This window comes from Mus pahari, chromosome 3 (genome assembly GCF_900095145.1).
Source record: "Mus pahari chromosome 3, PAHARI_EIJ_v1.1, whole genome shotgun sequence".
Classification (NCBI taxonomy): Eukaryota; Metazoa; Chordata; class Mammalia; order Rodentia; family Muridae; genus Mus; species Mus pahari.
In genome coordinates, this window is record NC_034592.1 from 118835317 (window position 1) to 118856707 (window position 21391).

At 43.4% G+C, this 21391-nt stretch overlaps 1 protein-coding gene across 13 annotated transcripts in view; it reads left to right on the forward strand.

The window, feature by feature from the left end:
* The window catches only part of Plcb4 (phospholipase C beta 4), a 368815-nt gene that overhangs the window by 217991 nt on the left and 129433 nt on the right, over positions 1-21391 (forward strand). For all 13 annotated transcript variants that reach the window (XM_029535870.1, XM_029535879.1, XM_029535877.1 and 10 more), the window contains one exon: positions 3069-3167. In XM_029535870.1, coding sequence (XP_029391730.1) covers positions 3084-3167 — 84 coding nt within the window. In that variant the 5' untranslated portion in view covers positions 3069-3083. The remainder of the gene's footprint in view (positions 1-3068; positions 3168-21391) is intronic.

The window sequence follows — 21391 nt, forward strand, 5'->3', positions numbered from 1 at the left end:
AGGAGGAGGAGGAGGAGGAGGAGGAGGAGGACAACGAGGGGAGGGAGGGAGGGAAGGAAGGAAGGTAAAGCCAGTAAGATTTATTTTATCTTACAGTTTCACTAAAACATTTAGTCCAGCATCACTTGGCCAAGAGCTGTGAGTCTGTGGTGGGGCCGGGAGCACTCCATGGGGCAGAACAAAGAAGCCTAGAGAAACAGATAAGTTTTCTAGTTGAGCCCCTTCCAATCCAGTAAACTATGAATCTCTAAATCCATTCATAAAGTCAGAGGCCTGGGGATCCAGTCACCTCTCAAAGCTTAGGGAGAAAACCCCCCACACACAAGCTTTTGAGGGACATTTAACGTCCAAACTCTAATAGCATGAAACAGTTTGGATCATGATTGTTCTTTTATTTGTTTAACAGCATGTTGGGAGTATTTATATTTACTTGACAAAAGCTGTGAATATTTTTTAGGAACCCTTCTGCTTGGCCACTGTTAAGCAAACAACCATTCCTTTCCCGCCTGATTTTAATAAGTATAAGAGTATGTAAATGTGTAGTGAATTTAAGCGATTGCTTAGTTAAGGCCCACAGACAGCCAATGTTTTTCTACCTTAAATGGCACAATAGTATTTTTGTCCACAGGCTTTGCATACATTTGGTTAAAATCAATCCTTCTTGTAAAATTGCCATTGGTGACGGGCCTTTCAAGGGCATAGAAATGAATTACAAAATTCTTTCCCCCCCAAAGTCTACAAGAATACTCATCCTCAGCCTTCAACACTGCTGCTTATTGCTGTTCTTCGTCCTGTACTCCGTGGGTGGTTTTTTGTTTGTTTGTGTTGTTTTTTGTTTTTTTCTTGAAAAGGCTATTTAATGGCTTGATGAAGATGGAGATACTTTTAGCAAACAGAGAAATTATTATTAATGACATGTCAGTGTCAAATTGGATTCTAGCTTGAAGTAAAACAAGGAATTTGAGAGTTCAGGGTGGCCTTAGTCTGTTTAACAAGCACCAGAGGTTCTTCTTTAGAGGTTCAATCAATTAACTCATTTTGGTCACTGGAAATTCCATGTCAATTTCTTGTCTCTGAAAAATAATTTTGGGTGATTTTTGTCTTGAGTTTTAGGGGTTATGCTGTGCTGTGTGGTTGTCAGGGCATCTTGTTGGCTGGTGCACACACCATCGACTGTTTAGCTTCTTTGGGTCCTCTGTGCTCTTATAGTGGTTGCAGGTTTCTCAACATGTTCTTTATTTAGATGGCGCTTTCTGCCATCTCGGATGAAAGTTCCCATCCAGGACTCCCCTCCTGGCTCTTCCCTTCTATGTTCTCTGCAGTCTTGGAAGAGTGTCCTCTGGTTGCCTGTGTAAAACAATCTGTCCAGTTGTGTAAGAGGTAGACAATGGGCCCATGTAAAACCTGCTGGCTTCCTTCCAGTAGCTGCTTTATGTGTGTACACTGGAAAGGTTGCCTCATTGTCTCAGCACTTTGATGGTCATTCCCTTGAAATCCCCATCCTCCTCAGGTGCTTCCTTTCCCTTGGGTCCTCTGTAGTGAGGTAATGCCTTTCTCGAAGGTGGAGTAGGGAAAGGAGGAAGTTTAAGCTTCAGGTCCTTCCTAGGTAAGGACTTCCAAGGCACGCTGAGAACTTAAATGGAAGAACTCTGGCATGGACAATAATCTTTTAGCTGCTTGGGCAATTTGAGGTGATTACAAAAAGGGAGTAATGGCAGCCCCCTTCCCATCTTTCAAGAGGTAACATTATTAATACTCTGGGTTTCTCTACATCGAGTTGAATTATTAAACATACCTTTATTTGCTTCTTATTTTAAAAATCAGTTGATTGGGTCAACATTTTCGGGTGCTATGGTCTTTGTCTTCACTGTGTCATTTATATAAAGTAATTTGGTTACTGCCCCGAGTGCCCCAGGAAGTATTTCAGAGAACAGCACTCCCTCCAACTTATAATCAGACAAATTTGGCATACTTCTCTGCAATTTTCCCAAAATTCCTTGGTTTGATCCCTAGATCTCTGAACAAAATTCAGACAGACATGGCTTCCACCACCATTGCTGCTGTTTTCCCTAGAAAGCAGAGCCGGAGGCTAGCATCCTTTGGTCCTTATGTTCCTTCAGGTGCCACAGTCCCCAGAGGCCTGGGTGTATGTAGGCCATGTGGATGGAAGGAGTACTCAGGCGGGAGGTGAATATTTCAGTAGTGAAGAAGGTAGAAAGGCAGAAATCTGACCCCCTTCTGGGTGCTTAAGTCTGAGTACTTGTGTCGATCCTGGCAGAATCAGAGTTAAACCAGTGAAAGACAGCATAGATGGTTAGAAACTCTCTTTTCATGTTTGACATGAGCCTATTATATTAGATGCCTCTGTTTGCTATTCCTTTCAAAGTTAAGCCAAAGACAAAAAGTACAGGGGGTAGTTGGCATGAGTTAGAACATCCTAGAACACATGAAATGCTACAGAGGCATCCCATGCCTCCTTACACACACTATGGCAAACCCATGAAGTTACTGTATTTTATCCTTTCGAGTTTCTTCCAACCCATCTCCTTTCCTCTTCCTTTTCTCCATAGCCAGGGTTTTTCTTTGTTGTTCTGGATGTCCTTGGACTCCCGTCTCAGCTGTTCAATTGGTGCGAGTTCTAAGTGTGCCACTGTTTGTGCCTTGCGTTGTATTTAGAAGTTAATTTGTCTGTCTGTGGTTATAGGGGTTGAACACAAGGCCTCACACATGCTAAGCATACAATCTTTCTGAGTCTTACCGCACCATCGTTATATTGGCTTTTGGTATATCCTGCTGACAGCGGCTTCCTGTGTGTGGTTACTGAGGTGATCCATGGGACTATTTCTCTCTGCAGATATTACACAGTATATGAAGTGTTTCTCCAGATTTAGAGACAAAGAGGAAGAGTTTTGGGGTCAGATGATGGGAAGACATAAGAAGGGAGATAACTTAGGGACCTCTATGGACTTCTCCCACATGTTTAAAGAATATAAACATGAAATGTCTGAGCCCTGATAACCACTTGCGCCTTAATTTTGTACACTAATAAGACATTTGTTCTTCTCCAGGTCTTGAATACCATCATGGCCAAACCTTATGAATTCAACTGGCAGAAGGAAGTGCCCTCTTTCTTGCAAGAAGGAGCAGTTTTTGACAGATATGAAGAGGTAACAGTGCTGCTAACTTTTTTCCCTCTCAAAACACTCTAAAAATTATCTAATTTTGATCAGAGTACTGAATGTTCTTTCACACAAGTAACATCTTTGAGGATTATAAAATTGCAATGGCAGAGAGTGAGGAATGGGGTAGAATGATAATATACTGTCAGTGACTTGTTGAATGATCACCATGTGCCCGATAAAACGATAGCAATGATGGGTGTCATTTAGTAAGTGACCACCTTGTGTCAGGCTGGCTTCTCCATGAGTGTCTTATTTCATTCCATATGTTGTATTTCATTTCACTGATGAGCTCCTTATAAGGTGGTTGCTACCATTGTGATTTTACAGATAGGGCTCATGAGTAACGGTTTGTGTTAACGACATGCTTTTGGCAAGCTTTCCTCATAAACCTTTCTATTCGCTACTCGTGTAGCAGTGCTTGGGATTGGCGCTAGTTTGTTTGGTTTGTTCCATCTGTGCAGACTGTTATGGCCAAAGCTTTGCACACCTCTGCTTCTGTGGCTTTTTGTTTATACCTTTGCAAAATATCAGTGGCTCCAGGCTTTCGATAGAGCCAGGCATTGAGCCATCAATGAGCTAGAAGGGCTGGAAAGGGTGAGCTGAAGCCTTACCTTGAAGACTTGAATTTGAGATGACCTGGGGAAAGGTTTAGGATGAAAGTGGAGTTTTCTCCTAGGCACAGGGAAAGGTAAGATGAATTCTCTTACAGCTGGAGATGATCCCTTTAGAACCAATGAGTGTTGGGGCTGATATGCAGTCCCCTGAGGCTGACTTGACTTGCTCTTTGCAGCATGTATCTTGTTGTAAGAGTCACAGTTCCAGGAAACCAAATTGAAAGAGCAAACGATGAACCAAAATGCCATCACTGTTTCTTACCTTGACTTCGGGTATTAAAGTGATAGTATTCGCATGTCTGTAACTTGACATGTCTGTCTTGTAAGATAAATCAAAGCAATATCCCACCACCAGAAGCAGTTGCTAGATTGCCTGGCAGTTTTCTTCTAGCCTTTTTATTTTGTTTCATTTTGTGCTTTATTTTTCCCTTGTAGTTGAGATCATTGAATATATCTTTAAACCCAACCTTTCCATAATTTACCTCTTCCCTGCTTCCACAATTTCATTTCCCACTAGTTTCTCTCATGTACCCTCCATGGTAATCATAGCCAATCTCTCATGGACTCTTTTCTCCTCCTGAGATACACTTGTTCCTGGGGTTTAATGGGCAAACTCCTGCACATCCTTCAGGACTCAGATGAGAAATCTTCACTGGTCAGGTATTTCCTTGACCTCCTCCGTAATCCATAACTCTGTTGTGCCACCGGAGGTCTTCCTTTGTGTGGTTTACCACCATCACACTTAAAAAAAAAAAATGTTTCTACCTTTTGAAAAGCAGTCTGCATTCCCAGAGGCCACATGCTAGGTTTTGCTTATTTCTCTCTTCCCAGGTACCAGTAGAATGTGCTTAACTCTCAAGCTCATCATAGTGTTTAATATTACATCAAACCAAGTCTGACTGGTTATTACCTTCTTCCTGTCTTCTTTGGTGCTAGTGCTTAGTCTGGAGCCTCAAAAAAGCCGAACATGTGACCTATAACTGAAGTTTACCCCAACTTTTTTTTTTTTTTTTTTTTTTTTGGTTTTTCAAGACAGGGTTTCTCTGTGTAGCCCTGGCTGTCCTGGAACTCACTTTGTAGACCAGGCTGGCCTCAAACTCAGAAATCCGCCTGCCTCTGCCTCCCGAGTGCTGGGATTAAAGGTGTGCTCCACCACCTCCCGGCTACATTTTTTTTTTTCTTAATAATTGAGACTAGAATAAGATGATAGTCCTTGAAGCTCACATGGCATCTGAGGATCTACAGACTCAAATTATTAGGGTAAACAATATGAAATATATATCATTTAAACAGCTTAGAGTTTCAACTCTTTTGTACAGAAAGTAAGTTATATAAGTGGCTATATTTACATCACACAATGTGGCATAGAAAGTCAGGGACTAATTGTTCTATTCAAGGCTTCCTTCTGATCACCTGATCTAGGTTGGGTACCACTGACCAGGATGGCAATGCAGGTGACAAAATTTACTGTCAGTTCTCTCTCACTGATAGGCAGTAGGGAAAAAAAATCCTAAGGGTTTATGTAATGTGTTTGAAACAAGGATAGGCGCCTAGGGAAGATGCAGATGGAGAGTTCGAGATCCTGGAAACTGTTTGTATGCTCTGTGGGGAGTAGACAGTCATGGTGGAGTGAGATTAGCAAGCTGCTGTGGTTGAGGGGATGCTAGTAAACTGAAGGGTTCAGCAAGTAAGCCAGTTTAGATTCTTCCATGTCCCCCCCATCTTCTTAGATCAGGAAATTCGTTTCGCAGAGCCTGTCTTTATGCCATGTCACATACATTTGTGTAGCCTGCTTCTGGGAAAGTGGGAGAGGTGGGGTATTGGAAGTTGAGAATGACTTTCCGAAGTCTACCACCGTGTCAAACGCCAAGGGGTTGTATTTTGGAGCAGTATGTTGTTCCAACCCCATCAGTGCAATGGTTCTTAGTGTGGGCTAGTGTGAGACATCACACTTCTTGACTGCTGGAGTGACCCAAATAATTTTCCCATAAACCAGAGAGGGTCACCTGAAAGAGACCAAATGTGATATCTAGCAGAATTTTATCTTTCTTAGTGCCAGGTAAGCAAATGCATTTTCGAAACAAACATTTGTCTTGGGAAACAAAGTGCCACGTGGTTTTGAGGATGGAGGAGCTGAAGCTTTTGTGTCCCTTTGATCCTTATGATGGCTTCCTTGACTTCTGAATCCTAACAACTTGGTTCTTGTGCTTCTCTTGGCATGCATACTCCCCCAGCTTTCCCTGAATGTGAGGGCAACCTGAGCCTGGAGGGAAGAAACACCAAAGAGTGTGAACCTCAGCCCAGCTAGGCCTCATTGTCCTCACTGTGATTTCACAAGGAAGCGCAGTGAGAGACAAAACAAAGAATTCTAACTTTATAGAGTAAACAGAGTTCTTTCCTAAGAACATGTCAAACCAGGAAGCCAAATCGTGTTTCAGGCTGGATGGCAGCCAATTTTTCTTACCATTTTCCAATTCTATAAGATGCAGTATTTTGGAGCCACGGCCATTAAAGTACACACTTGTAAAAATGTAAACGGAAAAGGTTTCTTTCTCCAGTTTGTGCATAAACAACCCTGAGACGTGACAGCTGACTGCCGGTGGGAAGTAGGAGAACTAAAGAAAAGGAAAGCCAGGCGTCTAGCAGCGTCATAACATAGGGGCTGACGTGTGAAGGAGCATGCATGGTTTCTGCTCCAGATAACTGTGGACATCTGCAACAATAGATTAACTTCCACATGGTCAGGGAAAAAATTGTTTAATATATATGTGTGTGTGTGTGTGTGTGTGTGTGTGTGTGTGTGTATCACTGATGCATTCTTTTTGTTGTATCTATATTCCTGAGGGCTTTTTAAAAAAAAGTTTTTTGAGGCTACTAAAATTTCAAAGGTTCACTTTGCAATAGCATCTGTAATAACATCCAATCCCATTGTCATTATACTTCTTTTAAAACATCTACCTAGTGGTTCTATTAAAACATTAAAGGTGGCATACCTCCTTAATCCCAGCACTTGAGAGGCAAAAACAAGCAATTTCTGTGAGTTCAAGGTCAGCCTGATCTATGAGCCTGATCTACATGCAGACTTTCAGGACAGCCAGGGCTACACAAAGAAATCCTGTTTTGAAAACAAACAAAACAAAACAAAACAAAACAACCCCCCCTATTCCTTCCTAATTTGACTTGACTTATAAGTTACTTACATACAAATTATATTTTGTTGATGAAAAAAATGTTTAATATTAAGTGCCTAAAGAATTCCTCTTTCAGAAGAGAAGGGCAGCGGTGCTTTGCAGATGTGCACAGCTCAGATGTCTCCTTGTCTTTCATAGGACTCCTTTCCATGGGCTTCTGGCTTGTCTGAATCTTTCACCATTCTCTAGTGCTCTCTCCCACTTTCTGGACGCTACCTCCCCACTTCCAACCTCCAGTTCCTTCCGATGCCACTCCACACTGCTTTGCTCCTAAAATCCCGTCTCACACCCAACCTCAGCAACACATGAGTATTGTGTGTTTGAAAATGACTTTGACTAAAGCTGTGGCCACAGCAGATGAGGGTGACAGCACTTCACAGTAGAACCCACAGCCCTTTCGAGGAAGTTCCCTTGCCCAAACCACTCTCTTTTGCCCTGGTGTGCCACCCAGGTGCATGCCTGCCTTTAAATTGTTTAAACCGTTTATTTCTGTGCATGTACATATGTGCGTGTGTGCATGTGTGTGTGTGTGTGTGTGTGTGTCTGTCTGTCTGTCTGTCTGTCTGTCTGTCTATGCTTGCACACTTGTGTACAGGTCAGAGGACAACTTGCTGGACTTGGTTCTCTCCTGGTAACTTAGGGGGACCTGGGATTAAACTGAGGCTGTCAAGCTTAGTGGCAGTTGCCCTTTACCTCTGATTAACACCCCCCCCCAACACACACCCTTGCTACAATTTAGTTACTCTTCTAGAATCTTTTTTCAGTTTGCTCTCTTCTTCTTTTACAGATATGTTTCTCAGTTACTTAGAAAAGATAAAATTCCCTATGTCAACCAAGGAGATGAAGTGCTGGTCCCCTCTCATCTGGATCTAACCCCTCCTTGCAGACTTCCTTATCTTTTCACCTCACATTAGCTTGTAGCCCAGATTCCTGCTTAAATGAGTGGAGTTACCACGGGAAGAGCCTTGCCATTCCCTCTGCCCTTTGTCTGCTGCTGTAAGCGAGGATTCTTCTTTTGAACCTTTTGTGCCAAATCTGCTCAGAACCCATGACAGCAGCCACTGACCCAGCATGGTTGTCCCCGGCTTGCTGTGTGGCTAATGGGATTCAAGTGCTGAGTGTTATTGTATTTTAGCTAATGTAAATTTACATAACTACCTTCTTAGGGTGCATGACTCTCATTGGCCTATATATGCAGTTATCTCAAACTACGACCAGATTTGAAAACTCCCTGCTCCCCTTTCACAGCCAAGAAATCCCTCAGTCCCCTGAATCTGAGTCCCCTAAGTCTGTACAGCCACTTTTTCCTAGGGACATTCAGAACAGGGCTTTAAATGATAGCAGTCAGTCTCAGCCAGAGGCCAGTCTCTTCCCCACACCCAAACTTCCTTAATCGCTCATGAAATTTCTTGTCTTTGTTATGCTGGTGTCAATGGACAAAAATCACACTGATCTAGTTTAAGGCTCTTCACTGTTTTTTTTTTTTTCTTCTATTAATTTATTTGTTCAATATCCAGCCCTCCTCTCCTCCTCCTAGCCCTGGGTCCCACAATCCTCCCCAGATTCTCCCCTTCCCCTCCACCTCTGGGAAGGGGGAAGCCCCTCTCCTGGGTATTCCCCTATCCTGGCACATCAGGTCTCTGCAGGACTAGGTGCATTCTCTCCCACTGAGGCCAGACAAGGCAGCCCAGTTAGGGGAATGGGGATCCACAGCTAGAAAACAGATTCAGGGACGGCCCCCACTCCAGTCGTTGGGGAACCCACATGAAGACCAAGCTACATTTGTTAGGGGGTAGGGGGGACTAGGTCTAGCCTGTGCTAGTTCTTTGGTTGGTGGGTCAGTCTCTGGGAGCTCCCAAGGGTCCAGGTTAGTTGATTCTGTTGGTCTCCCTGTGGAGTCCCTATCTCCACTGTTTTAATCTCTCCCTTTTCCTCTCCGTATTCCTCACCAGCCTTGGCATGTGCTCCCCCACTGAGCTGTCTTCTTGGCTTGGCTGTAGTTTAACTCCAGAGTCAAGCAACACTTCATTCCATGTTTTAAAGTCAGTGTTTCACTGAGCCTTGTAGGAAAGGCTGGCTTTGCAGACCAAAAAGGGCCAAAGAAAGCAGCAAAGGAAAAGACAAAAGCATTGGGCATTTCAGTTACTTCCTTGTAAGGATGGAAAAGTGGTTGCTTACTGTAACACTGCTTCAGGTCACATTTTCGTGTGAGGATAAATTCAGAAACCAGTCTGTCAGGGCGGGCTGGCCACTGCCCATCTCTCTTGGAATCTGGGAAGGTAAGATAGCACAGAGTTGCATTTGGTAAGGTGCAAAGTTGGCATGACGGACACCATTTTGCTTTTTTTTTCCTGTCTCTTGGGCCCAGAACAGGTTTGGTCTGCAGATTGCGTCCAGATCTCTTCTACATGCACAGAAGGGGAGGCAGCTGGTAGCAACAGCTGTTGCCAGGCGAACTGAAGCAGCAGTTGCAAGGGCCAGAGGCAGAAGAAAGGGAAGGCACAGACAAGGGGGACAGGCTTCCTTGTGGAGCAGAGCATTCAATTTAGGAAATGTCCTGGCAGCCCACACAGCAAAACTGTTTTAAAAGATTCCCAAAGGAACTATTTTGGTTTAAACTTATAACTGCCCCTAAAGGACAGTTACAGGATGGATCGGCTAATCATGAGGTTTTTTTTACTACAAGACCCAGATCGTGTGATTTTTTTTTTAATTTAAAACAAACAATCATACAAACAAATCCCTATATTTGTAATTGATAGAATAGAAGACAGCTGATTGGATAGTGGCAAATTCTTTTATAAAGGTCAATCATTTGAGGGAAGGCCCTTAAATAGTGCCCATTTGACAGTGAAAAAAAAATAATTCATCATTGTTCATTTTACTTCCAAACTTTAGCTAGTTTAGCATGTACCTACAGGGTCAGGATATTGGGTTCCCAGAGTAAGAACTTAGCTAAGTAACAGCCAGCGTTTACACTGAAGGGTCCTAACAGGTGGTCACCATGACAGTGCTTGCTGGGTGCTCAACTTTAAGAATCATGCTGAAGGCACTGTTTAATTACTACAAGTGGATCAGAACAACAGCAATAACAAACAAACAAACAAACAGAAATTGTCAGTAAGGTTCCAACAGATGTTGGGAAGTACAAAGGGATGGAGAACTGCAGGAGAATATAGGCTTATATGCTTGGGGGAGTTAAGGTTGGTGATTGCCAATGCATAAAATAGAACTTGTCTGAGTTTTAAATGTAAAACTCAAAGGCAGCCAATAGGAAAGTGAAGAATAATACATTTTCTGTGTTGGAGTACATTAAGAAAATGTCTTAAACACTTTGAATGAAATGAAATTTCTCTGATTTTGTTCTATGGGGCTGAAGATTACAAAGTTGTCTAGGGCAGTTACTAGCTCTTTTGCTATGAGTTTCTCTATTTTTCAAGCTCCAGTCAATATCATAACTTGACTTTTAAACTCAAACTGTGAATGTCACTTTGTTCCCCAAAATGAAACTTCAGGCCCCTCCTCCTTCACTGTACAAAAAGAACAGCAGTAAGATGTGCTCACATGGGATAAGAGGGAGGAGTAATGGCTCTAGAAGACTGAACTAGAGACATCAGAGAGACCTGACTGACGGTTCAGCCAACCAATCGAAGCACAGCTAAAATGAAGGCTGGTGCTAATAAAGTGTGCAAAGGCTGGTGGATGTGACTGGAGTCTGCTTATCCAGTGGAGGTAGAGATCACTTGGGGCTCAAGTTGAGGTTAACTTCTAGCCAGAGGCTCTCATTAGATCCCAAAGGCCCCAGGGAACATTTCATGTGTTTTTGGTGCTCAACAGGAAGGGTCTAGTTAGTGAATGGAATTGATGTGGCTGGATTCCCCAAGCCAGCAATCTGGGAGGGTAGTAGGAGGTCAAAGGACTAATGGGACAGTTGGTTAGACACATGGAGAAACTGATGGTTTTGAGTATGGGAATAACAAACCATGGGCTCTTCGAACTTGTGAATAGAGGTGACAGTGGTGAGGGAGTGTACTGGCTAGCTTTGTGTCAACTTGACACAGCTGGAGTTATCACAGAGAAAGGAGCTTTAGTTGGGGAAAGGCCCCCATGAGATCCAGCTGTGGGGCATTTCCTCAATTAGTGATCAAGGGGGAGAGGCCCCTTGTGGGTGGGGCCATCTCTGGGCTGGTAGTCTTGGATTCTATAAGAGAGCAGGCTGAGCAAGCCAGGGGAAGCAAGCCAGTAAAGAACATCTCTCCATGGCTTCTGCATCAGCTCCTGCTTTCTGACCTGCTTAAGTTCCAGTTCTGACTTCCTTTGGTGATAAACAGCAATGAGGAAAATGTAAGCTGAATAAACCCTTTCCTCCCCAACTGCTTCTTGGTCATGATGTTTGTGCAGGAATAGAAACCCTGACTAAGACAGGGAGATAGGGGTGCCCAAAGGGACTGAGGTAACTGACACGGGACTCTGGACGGTTATGATGCAAGCTAGCAAAAACCGTAGACAGGCAAGGGGAGGGGACCTTTATGGATGGGCTTAGGGTCTTAGGTGTTTTTATGCCTAAGGTGAGAGAAAACTGTAGACAAGGACAGAAGTTATATATGTAGTTTCTTTAGAACTTTTCACAAAGCAGAATCCACAGAATTTAGTCAAAAACAAGTTCAACAGAAAGGAAACTGAAGAAAGCAGTAAAAATAGCTTAGAAAATGAGCAAGTGAATTTTCCTCCCACTGTCTTCCCTCCTGGGGTGATCACTGGTGTCTTGGTGGGTTTAAGAACAGGCTTCTAGGACCTCCTCCACAAGGCCCTTGCAGCAGGTGCCACTGACTGCACCAGCAGAGGTTGAAAAGGTTTGCACGAAGACCTACCATATGCCAAACAGCCATTCTAGACTTTTAAATGAAGCTCTGGTTGGCCTCTCACGTCTCTCCTTGCCATGAGGAGAGGAAGTGAATCTAAATATCAGGAGACTGGAGGTTGGAACACAGCCAGTCCTCAAAAGCTCCCCTTCTGCCTGGCCACACGTCACAGCTACCCAGAGAGCTGTTCACAGGCTGAGCCCTGCTCTCTCCTAAGATCCCCATAAACTTCCCACTGGCTTGGTCTCCGACACGAACAGAATTTAAAAGATAAAGTCCATGTAGGAGAATCTGACATGCAGCTAAGGCTGAGGACCGTGGCCTTAAACATCTTTAGGAATGCTGATGTGGTTACTGGATGATGATTTCAGAGGAAGTTGTTGATATTATAGATTATCGGGAAGTTTAAAAGCCATTTTAAAGCATTTTCTTAGATGAGATTTAGAATGGATTAGAGAACACATAAAGGGCCATTTCTTAAAGGCATTGCCAGTTTTACAAAAACAGGATAGATTTATTTAACCCACAGTGCTGGCTACCATCTGCAAAGCCGAGATAATACAGGCTACAGGAAGAAGTCTCTGACTTTGTTGACTTGATATTTCAGTGACAGAAGATGGATAGTAAATGGATGGGGCAAAATAAGCAAGTAAATGTCCAGAAATGTTAACTGTAGTTCTGAAGGAAGTGATAGCAGAGATGGGCCCTCAGGAGTACAGGAGCGGGGAGGTAGTGTGGGCTAGGTCAGGAGGGCAACCTGATTCAGGAGGTGACCATGATAGGACATGATTGATAAGATGGGGCCAGGTTGGTCAAGAGCCTTCTAAGACATGAGCCCTGTAGATTCAAAGTCATAAGGCTGACACCAATCAGAATATTGACGATCAGGACCAAAGTTGAGCTGGGAGTCAAGAAGGGGAGAACAGTTAGAAAGGTACTGGGAAGTTGCGTTCTGCAGAGCAAATGTTGCCATGTGAGGGTTCCAGATCAGCATCCTCAGTACCAACAAAGCTTTGAGCCCCCATCAGCATCCTCAGTACCCACAAAGCTTTGACCCCCCTCAGCATCCTCAGTACCAACAAAGTTTTGACCCCCCTCAGCATGCCTCCTTAAAAGAGGCTGCAGGGATGGACCACTTAGATTTTACCAAAGCCCTCAGAGAACGTCACTGCACACTCAAGTGTGAGAACAATGCTGTGGAACTAGGTGGAGAGCTTATATTTCATCCTTGTTGCTGTGTGCAAAATTATTTTCAACGTAGACTGACATGCTCCGATTTTCGTTTTGGAGACAGCTCTTTTGGTAGCTGTTTAAAGACTTGTTTATAATGTGTGAAATTAGTCGGTGTTCCGACATTATAAAATGTCCATATAATGAACTGGTAACTGGTAAACTGCCCACTCTCCAATTCACACACTCGGGAGACTAAGGCTATATAGCAAGTACTAGACCAACCTGTGCTATGAGCAGGTTCCTGTCCCAAAACTTGCTAGGTTGGGGAGCAGTAGTAGAACAGTGGTAGACACTAGCTTATAGCTCTGGGTTCTGCCTGTCACGCCACTAGAGTGATGAAGGAAGAGAGGCAGGAAGAGGAAGCAGGGAGGACACAATTCACTTTAGCTCCAATTTTCGAGGGTCCAGTGCCAGGTCAGGTGAACCCATTGTTTGGGCCTACAGTGGCAGTGATACGGAGTACCTGTTAGAGCTGGCACACCCCAGTGACCTAAAGGCATCCTATCAAGACCCACCACTACTCATTAGTGTTACCATGGAGATATTCAAATTCTAAACCATAGTAGGAGACCTACAGGTTTGGGAGCATCAGGACTTCAAGGAAGGTAAGTTTGAATCCTTGTCCTTCCTCTGCCCCCTCTATATCCCCAGATTGTGTGTGTGTGTGTGTGTGTGTGTGTGTGTCTGTCTGTCTGTCTGTCTGTCTGTCTGTCTGTCTGTCTGTGTTGAGACATGTCCATGCTAAGTTGTCCTGGTCTGGCCTCAAAGTTCTGCTTAGAAGTTATTACACCTGATCCAATACCTGTTGCACCAGAGTCAACACCTGTTGCCTGTCTCAACACCTGTTGTTACACCTGTCTCAACACCTGTTGTTACACCTGTCTCAACACCTGTTGTTACACCTGTCTCAATACCTGTTGTTACACCTGACTCAACACCTGTTCTTAGTGCCCCAAGAAAGTGAGAGCTACAAACATGTGCTGCCATACCAGGCTCTAGGGCTTGACATTCTGACAGTGCCATACCCTTTGACCTCACAGACAATGTTTTGATCATCACTGTGGTAGAAAACAGGTAATGCGGAGGAAGAAGGTCTGAAAAGAAGTGGTTCTTTACCCAGTGATTTAGATTTTTGTGCCCATCTTCCTTCAACCATGTTTCCTGTCTTCCCATCCACTTGACTTCTGCCTCCTATAATAAAGGTTGTGCCAGGCACTTGGGCATTACGTCATTTGGCACAAACTCTGAAACGACTTAGAAATGCAAGTGCTAATGTCTGCCAGACTCTTGTAAAAACACCCAGGTCAGTTCCTTCCTCAGAACAGCCTTTAAAATAACAGCATTGATAATGTTATCTGGCCTTCCCTGCCCATGGAGCTGGCTCCTTGTCATCTAAGCATGTGATATTTAAAGAAAGACTCCTGTGGTTTGGAAAGTTCTGGCAAATAAGCGGCCACGAACACAATAGGTTTGGTAAGAGCCATAACCCTGACATTTACAAGTTAAGACCTTGAACCTTCTGCCTGCCAGGTCACTGGTTTCACCTGAACACAAACAACAAGTGGACCCCAGAGGGCCCTACTCCTGGAGGATAGGTTCCCAGTATGCATATGTAGCTCCTCATCTAGAAGATTCTACTCTACCACAGTGACACATTGTCAGTTTTCTTGTGTTCCGAGAATAAATCAAATGTTCAGGCAAGTGGTCAGTGAGCACCGCAAAGAGCACACACTGGAAAGGGCTGTTCCTAATCGCGCCTTGCCGACGCTAAGCAGACTCCTTCTAACCAACCTCTTAGCTTCCCACTCCTTCGGCTTGCTCAGTTGCCTTTCTCAGAGTGAGAAGTTGATTGATGGAAACCCAGGGCAACTCTGGGCTCTTCACTTCCTGTGCAACTCTTGCTGCACAGGAGCGCCTCTTCACTCGTAGGTGAGATTATAAGAGTGATTTCAAGACCCGCCTTCAAGTGCCCATGGTCTGGTTGTATATGAGCCAGAGATGGGAGGAGACACTCAGGATTGGGGCAAGAGAATGAATGTGTATACTAATATCAAATGAGAGCTAGGGCAGAATGTTGTTACATGTTCAGGGATCCTAGCATTGGAAGAAAGCGGGGATGTAAACCTGCAGATGAGCAGAGATGGTTTCCCTGAGGTAGACTCACTGTCCTCATGATGGAAGTATGTCTGGTTTGCCTCTTCAGGTCTGTTGATCAAGTCTGAAATGGAGGGAAGGGAGGTGCTAGGAGTGTAAAAGTAAGGGACTGTGAAAAAAAAAAGTCTGGATTATTGTTGCTAATCTCATCAATTTTGCTGCTTAGCACACCACTACATGGATTAGGGACCCAAGACAGTAAACATTTAGACACAAACCTCGGATTTGCACACAGTATTACACAAAACAAAACCAGGCAGTTAAGGAAAAAAGAGATTCACTCAGAGTTATAAAAATATTCTACCAGAACAGTATGTTTTATAGAAACAAACTTCTTTTTTTTCCTTTTATTTTTAAAAATTTTTTATTAGATATTTTCTTCATTTACATTTCAGATGCTATCCCCAAAGTCCCCTATACCCTCCCCCCATCCTGCTCACCTACCCACTCACTCCCACTTCTTGGCCCTGGAGTTCCCCTGTACTGGGGCATATAAAGTTTGCAAGACCAAGGGCCTCTATTCCTAATGATGGCTGACTAGGCCATCTTCTGCTACATATGCAGCTAGAGACATGAGCTCTGGGGGTACTGGTTAGTTCATATTGTTGTTCTACCTATAGGGTTGCAGACCCCTTCAGCTCCTTCAGTACTTTCTCTAGCTCCTCCATTGGGAGCCCTGTGTTCTGTCCTATAGATGAGTGTGAGCATCCACTTCTGAAACGAACTTCTTATTCAGTGAAACTGCCAATAATCACATGAAATGGCTAGTATAGTCTGTTCTAATTTTTTTCCTTCATTAGTATCTTCAAGTTTTCTTATGTATCTATCTCTTAATACAGAAAGTGTATCCTACTGAATTCTCTGTGTCTGTGTGAGATGAATTCTTAAAATGTGAGAATTCTTAAAAGTGGTGGGAATGTGGCTAGACACAGCCTATCCCTAACACTTCCCAGCATATACTAAGCAAAGTTATTTCTTCTGAGATTTGTTTTTGTTTTTAGTCATGGGTATGGATGGATGTCTCTGAATATGTGTGTTCATGTGAGTGCATGTGCCCTCTGAGACCAGAAGAGGGCGCCAGATCCCTGGAGCTGGACTGACAGGTGGGTATGGGCAGCCTGCTGTAGGAGTTAAGGATCCTGTGTAAGAGCAGTGCTTTTAACCACTAAGACATCCCTCCAGCCCCAAACTGTTTAATAAGGCCCATTCACCGCTTACACATGTTCATTAGAACATACAGTCTTTGTAAGGAGGTATTACTCTATCACGTCTTTATCAAGTCATATGTTTTCATATTTAATTATAAAATTGAACTTCCAAATATCAACTTTCAACCCCACATCTCCTACGTGGTGCTATGGCTTGTTGATTGCCTGACTGAATCGATGTTGTCACCTGGTCCTCACAGTCCAAGTGTGTCTTTAAGTGAAATACTTTGTATTTATATGGATTTGCATTTTGAAGGTGATTGGTATACCTACAAAGGAAAATTAGCAAATCACCCTAAAATCTCAGTTATGGTTATTTTTATAATATTATCATGTTAGATAGATGCATATGCATTGAAATGAATTAAAAGAGCTCATTATTATACTTTAAACATTGCACATAAGAATTTTTTTATTGTTTCTGTAATCTCGCTAAATGATTGATTCCCCATCAAAAGGACCCGAGCATGAATAAAATTGGGGTAAATTAAACAACAACAAAACAAAACAATACAAGTGGTCATTTCTGTGGGAGAGGCTGCAGCAAACAGGCATACCTGTATCCCACCCAACCTCTAATTCTCTTGGAAGCAGCAGGCAGCGTGGTTCTTAAGGACAATAGTGGCACATTGTACAAACCACAGCAAGTCACAGGCTGCCCTGCCTCAGCACCGGAGATGAGAGAATACAACACAGATGGCAAAGGATGGCAGGGACGGTGAAGGCACATGACCCCTTTACAGCGACCTCAGTTTCTCCACATGCTCTCTACAGTGTGGAGTCCACGAAGCATACCTGTTCATTTAACCAACACAGAATGGAAGTTTTAGGTGTGGGGAGATGTGCTCTCACAGCTGCTATACCCTGTCCTGTTAGCACAGAAGTGTCTGTGTAACATACAGGAAGTAACGGCTGTGTTCCCACGATGTGGTGCTTTCAGAAAGAGGTGGCAGGCAAGATAGGACCAAGGACGACAGAGATGAGTCACATGGTAGTTTTGATGATAGTATTTAGGTGGTTTTCCTTCACATCCTTACACCTAACACTGCATTTTCTGTCTTTGGTACATTCTGAACTCAACACCATGTCTTCCTTGTCTTACATGTCACTGTTGTCACTGTTAGCTTTTGCTGCAGAGCAAAGCCCCTCTTGTTTATTGTTTTTGTTTTTTGTTTGTTTGTTTGTTTTTTCTTTGCACAGTCTTCTCAATTACTTCTGGTTGTTTTTTTTTTCTTTTTTAGTTTTGTTTTTGTTTGTTTGTTTTTGGAGTTTGCTCTTCTTCTTGTTCTTCCTCTTTTTGACACGTTTTCTCTATGTAATAGTCCTCATTGCCCTGGAATTCTTTTTGAGGCCCCCACTGACCTCAGACTCATAGAGATCCTCCTGCCTCTGCCTCCCATGTGCTGGGATTACAGTCACACACCACCACCATCCAGCTAGATGTTCTTAAAGATGGAAGGTAGTTGTATTTCTTCCGGTAATAGGAGCACCTCACCCTTGAAATAATTTGAAAGTCAATGCTGGGAGAATTCCTAAGGCTTGATCCATGCCGTGCTTGCAGGACACAAGGACAGCCTGCTTATGAAAATATGAGAGAAGCATCCATTCGGAAAGTGTGAAGGAAGTCTGGGATGACTTCAGTTTACACAGAGCTTGTGGAAACAAAACAGGAAGAGTGTCTGTAAACAGTGAGTCAATGCAATTAAAGCATAAGGGTATAGCTCAGCTCCTCGGGCCTCGCACGTGTCATGGTGCTGTGCTAAAGAATTTAATTAAAACTCTAATGGCAAAATTACAGAGCTAGATTCTCTCTGGGTCCTTTTCAGCCTTTAGTATAAATAGGAAAAGCTTGGTATTAGTTCAGGCATATGTCTGTGCTCCAGGTGAATAGGCTAATGCTAGCCAGGGCATGTTTTTAATTGTAGAGATGAGTGCTCTCTTGTGGGTCTCCAGACTGGAGGGGAGGTCCAGAGTCCAACCTGGCTTGATTTTCCTGCTCATTCTATGTATTGTATGTATTCTGTCAATGCATAGGCACCCATTTAGGTGTGAGCCAAACAGTCCAGCGAAATAGCACTTTTAAAAGGAACTCTAAATCCTTTCTTAAGATTGAATTCATTTCCCATGTGATTTTGGGTGAATTAGTTCTGTTTCTAAAAATTAGAAAGAATAATTTCTGCTACTGCCCCTTGTTGGGAATTTTAGAGAAGGTACTGTGCTGGTCATACCGGGTTCTCTAGCAGAAGAGTTGATAGAATATATGTGATCCATAGGAAGAGATTTATTATGAGGGATTGGCTCCTAAATCTGGAAGTGAGTCTAGAAGCTGAGAAGTCTGTGAGCTTTTGTCTCTGTTACAGATGCTACAGGCTGGAAGCCTGTCTGAAAGCCAGAGGCCTGAGAGCAGAAAGCCAATCTGTGTGGACCCTTCCACACCTGAAGGTCTGAGAGTCAGAGTACCAGCAACTAAGGACAGGGAAGAAAGAGCAGGCCCTCCCCACATCTGACCTGCGGGTCCTCCACAGGTTCCGGAATGCCTATATACTAGAGAGAGCAGACCATCTTAATCAATCCATGACCACAAAGACTGGTCTCTCCTTGAACTACCCCCTGCATCCGTACATCAAAGAGATAGTTTATCAATCCTCTGGGCACCCTCAAGTTCAGTCAAGTCAATGTGTCTGCCATCGAGAACATTTTCTCTTTCCCTGCTTTCAGTAGGAATGTGGACCATGCGGAGCAGTTACTCCTACTCCACACTGGATCCAAATGTTTCAGCCTTCCAACAACCCCTTTAATTTTCAGCCCCATTTTGTGGTCTGCAAAACAGGGACTTTGAGTAGTTAAACTCCTCTCTCCATAAACCTAGAATGAGAAAATCAGAGGATTTCTTCTAGCAGTCTGTGTTTCAAGAGCTGCCACAGTGACTCTAAGGGCAGGTGCAGATCAAGTTTGTGAACCACAAGGCAATGGCAGATGAAGGGTTTTAGACTAACTAGAAAGGTAAAAATTAGAGGCTTCTAAAACTCTTTACTGCTAATCTCCCTGAAGCCGGGAGTCATGATAAAGGAAGAGAAATGTATTGGAAACCAACAAACTTCTTTTCCTAGGCACACACAGAACCCATGCAAAAAACCAGACTTAGTCCATATGCCTGTAACCCTACTGGGAGGGAGAAAGGCATCCATATATTTGCTTGTTTGTTTATTTTGGTGTATGTGTTGTATTCATGTGTTATATGTGCTTGTTAGTGTGTGTGTGTGTGTGTGTGTGTGTGTGTGTGAGCGCGCGTGCGCGCGTGCGCGCGCGCCTGCATGCATTATATACCAGAGGGAGATGATGGGTGTCTTTCTTTAATTGCCCTCCAGCCTTATTTCTTGAGAGGGTCTCTCTCTTAGCATGAAATTCTTCCATTTGACTGGGCTGGCCAATCAGGTCAATGAGCTTCAGAAGTACCTGTCTCAACCCTTCCCAGCAGTGGGGTTACAGGCTCTTTCCCAGCTGAGACTTCTTCCTAGCTTGGACATTATAGATCACATGGAGCCTTTCTATGTGCCCGGGACTGTGCACATACAGCATGTGACGTCAGCTTTGAGTATCTCAGATGGGGGTGAGGTTGTGATGGCTTACTGAGATTATTTTCAGAGTTTATAAGAAAGAAATGAGGCATGCCAGTCAGCCAGCACTGAGTCAGAGCCTTATGCATCGTCCAGAACTATTGGTGAGGAGAATACGCATGGGTCACAGCTACATCCTTTATGACACAGAAGGGCTGCTAGCATGGAGCTATGTTGAATGATAAGTACGAGTATAAACTGTATAATTAAAAGCAGCCTTTCTAAAATTCAATAATGCAAGCTAGAATCAAAGATCTGTTTGTGTATGCATGGAGTGTTTATGCCTACTTTTTGTGAACCTTGGGTCTTATCCTTACCAAGCAGGTATTTTACTCCTGAGCCACATCCAGCCCCCAAAGACCTGTTTAACTCTTTTATTCATCATTTGCTCTTAAGTATTCTGGGCCATAATAGTTATGCTGCCAGGTTTATAATCCAATTCTTTCAAGAAAATAAGGACAGAAAGAAATTATTCTTTTTATGTAATCACCCCTTAAGTGCCCTTAGTAGCATCAACCAGCTCCCAACTGATCAATAAAATAAGCCATAAGGGCAACCAGGGATTTCTCAGTTGCTAATTGTTTGGGGAGGGGAGGTAGATAAAATGAGCATAGTGCTTCCTTTTAGTTGATGGAAGTAGACTTAATATCTTTTCAGCAAGAAAGCCCATCTTTTTAATAATTAACAGCGATTTTAATAAATCATTAAGAGGGATATGATTTCTAGGCTTCTTTCTCTGAAAGCCACAGATAATAAGTAACTACATGGAATCACAATTTGCTAAAGCGTGTGCAGAGTGTTTAGTTGGGCAGAGACACCTCCAGGGGTTTAAGTTTCATCCTCTCCACTAAGGGATCTCCACTGAGTACAGCTCTACAAGGCTCTGCCCTGTCTCCTGTGTGATGCATCCTCTTACAAGTACTCAAAAAGGGGAACAATCCCCTGTGGTGCTGGAGAGGACATTCCAGGGGTTTCCAGGGCTGCTAGTGCTCACCAGAGCAAAGAGGCCAGGACAGCATTTGCAAAAGAGAAAAGGTTTTCACATCAAATGCTATTTAGGATGAAGTTGTTTTTCCCGAAGAGTTCTTTGCAAGGCTTAAAATACAGAGTTCAGAGGCGCATTTATTGCTGCACAGAAGTGGGGCCTAGCTTGGCTGTGCTACACAGAGATGTGACCTTGAATCTGTGTTAAACTCACTATGCACAAGCCCCCTTAGTTCAAAAATAGAAGTGAAAAATGCCTTCCTAGCTTTGCCTTTATAAGACACAAAGAAGATGGCTCATTTTAGAATGTAAATCACACCTTCAGGAACTTCACACCTAATTACAA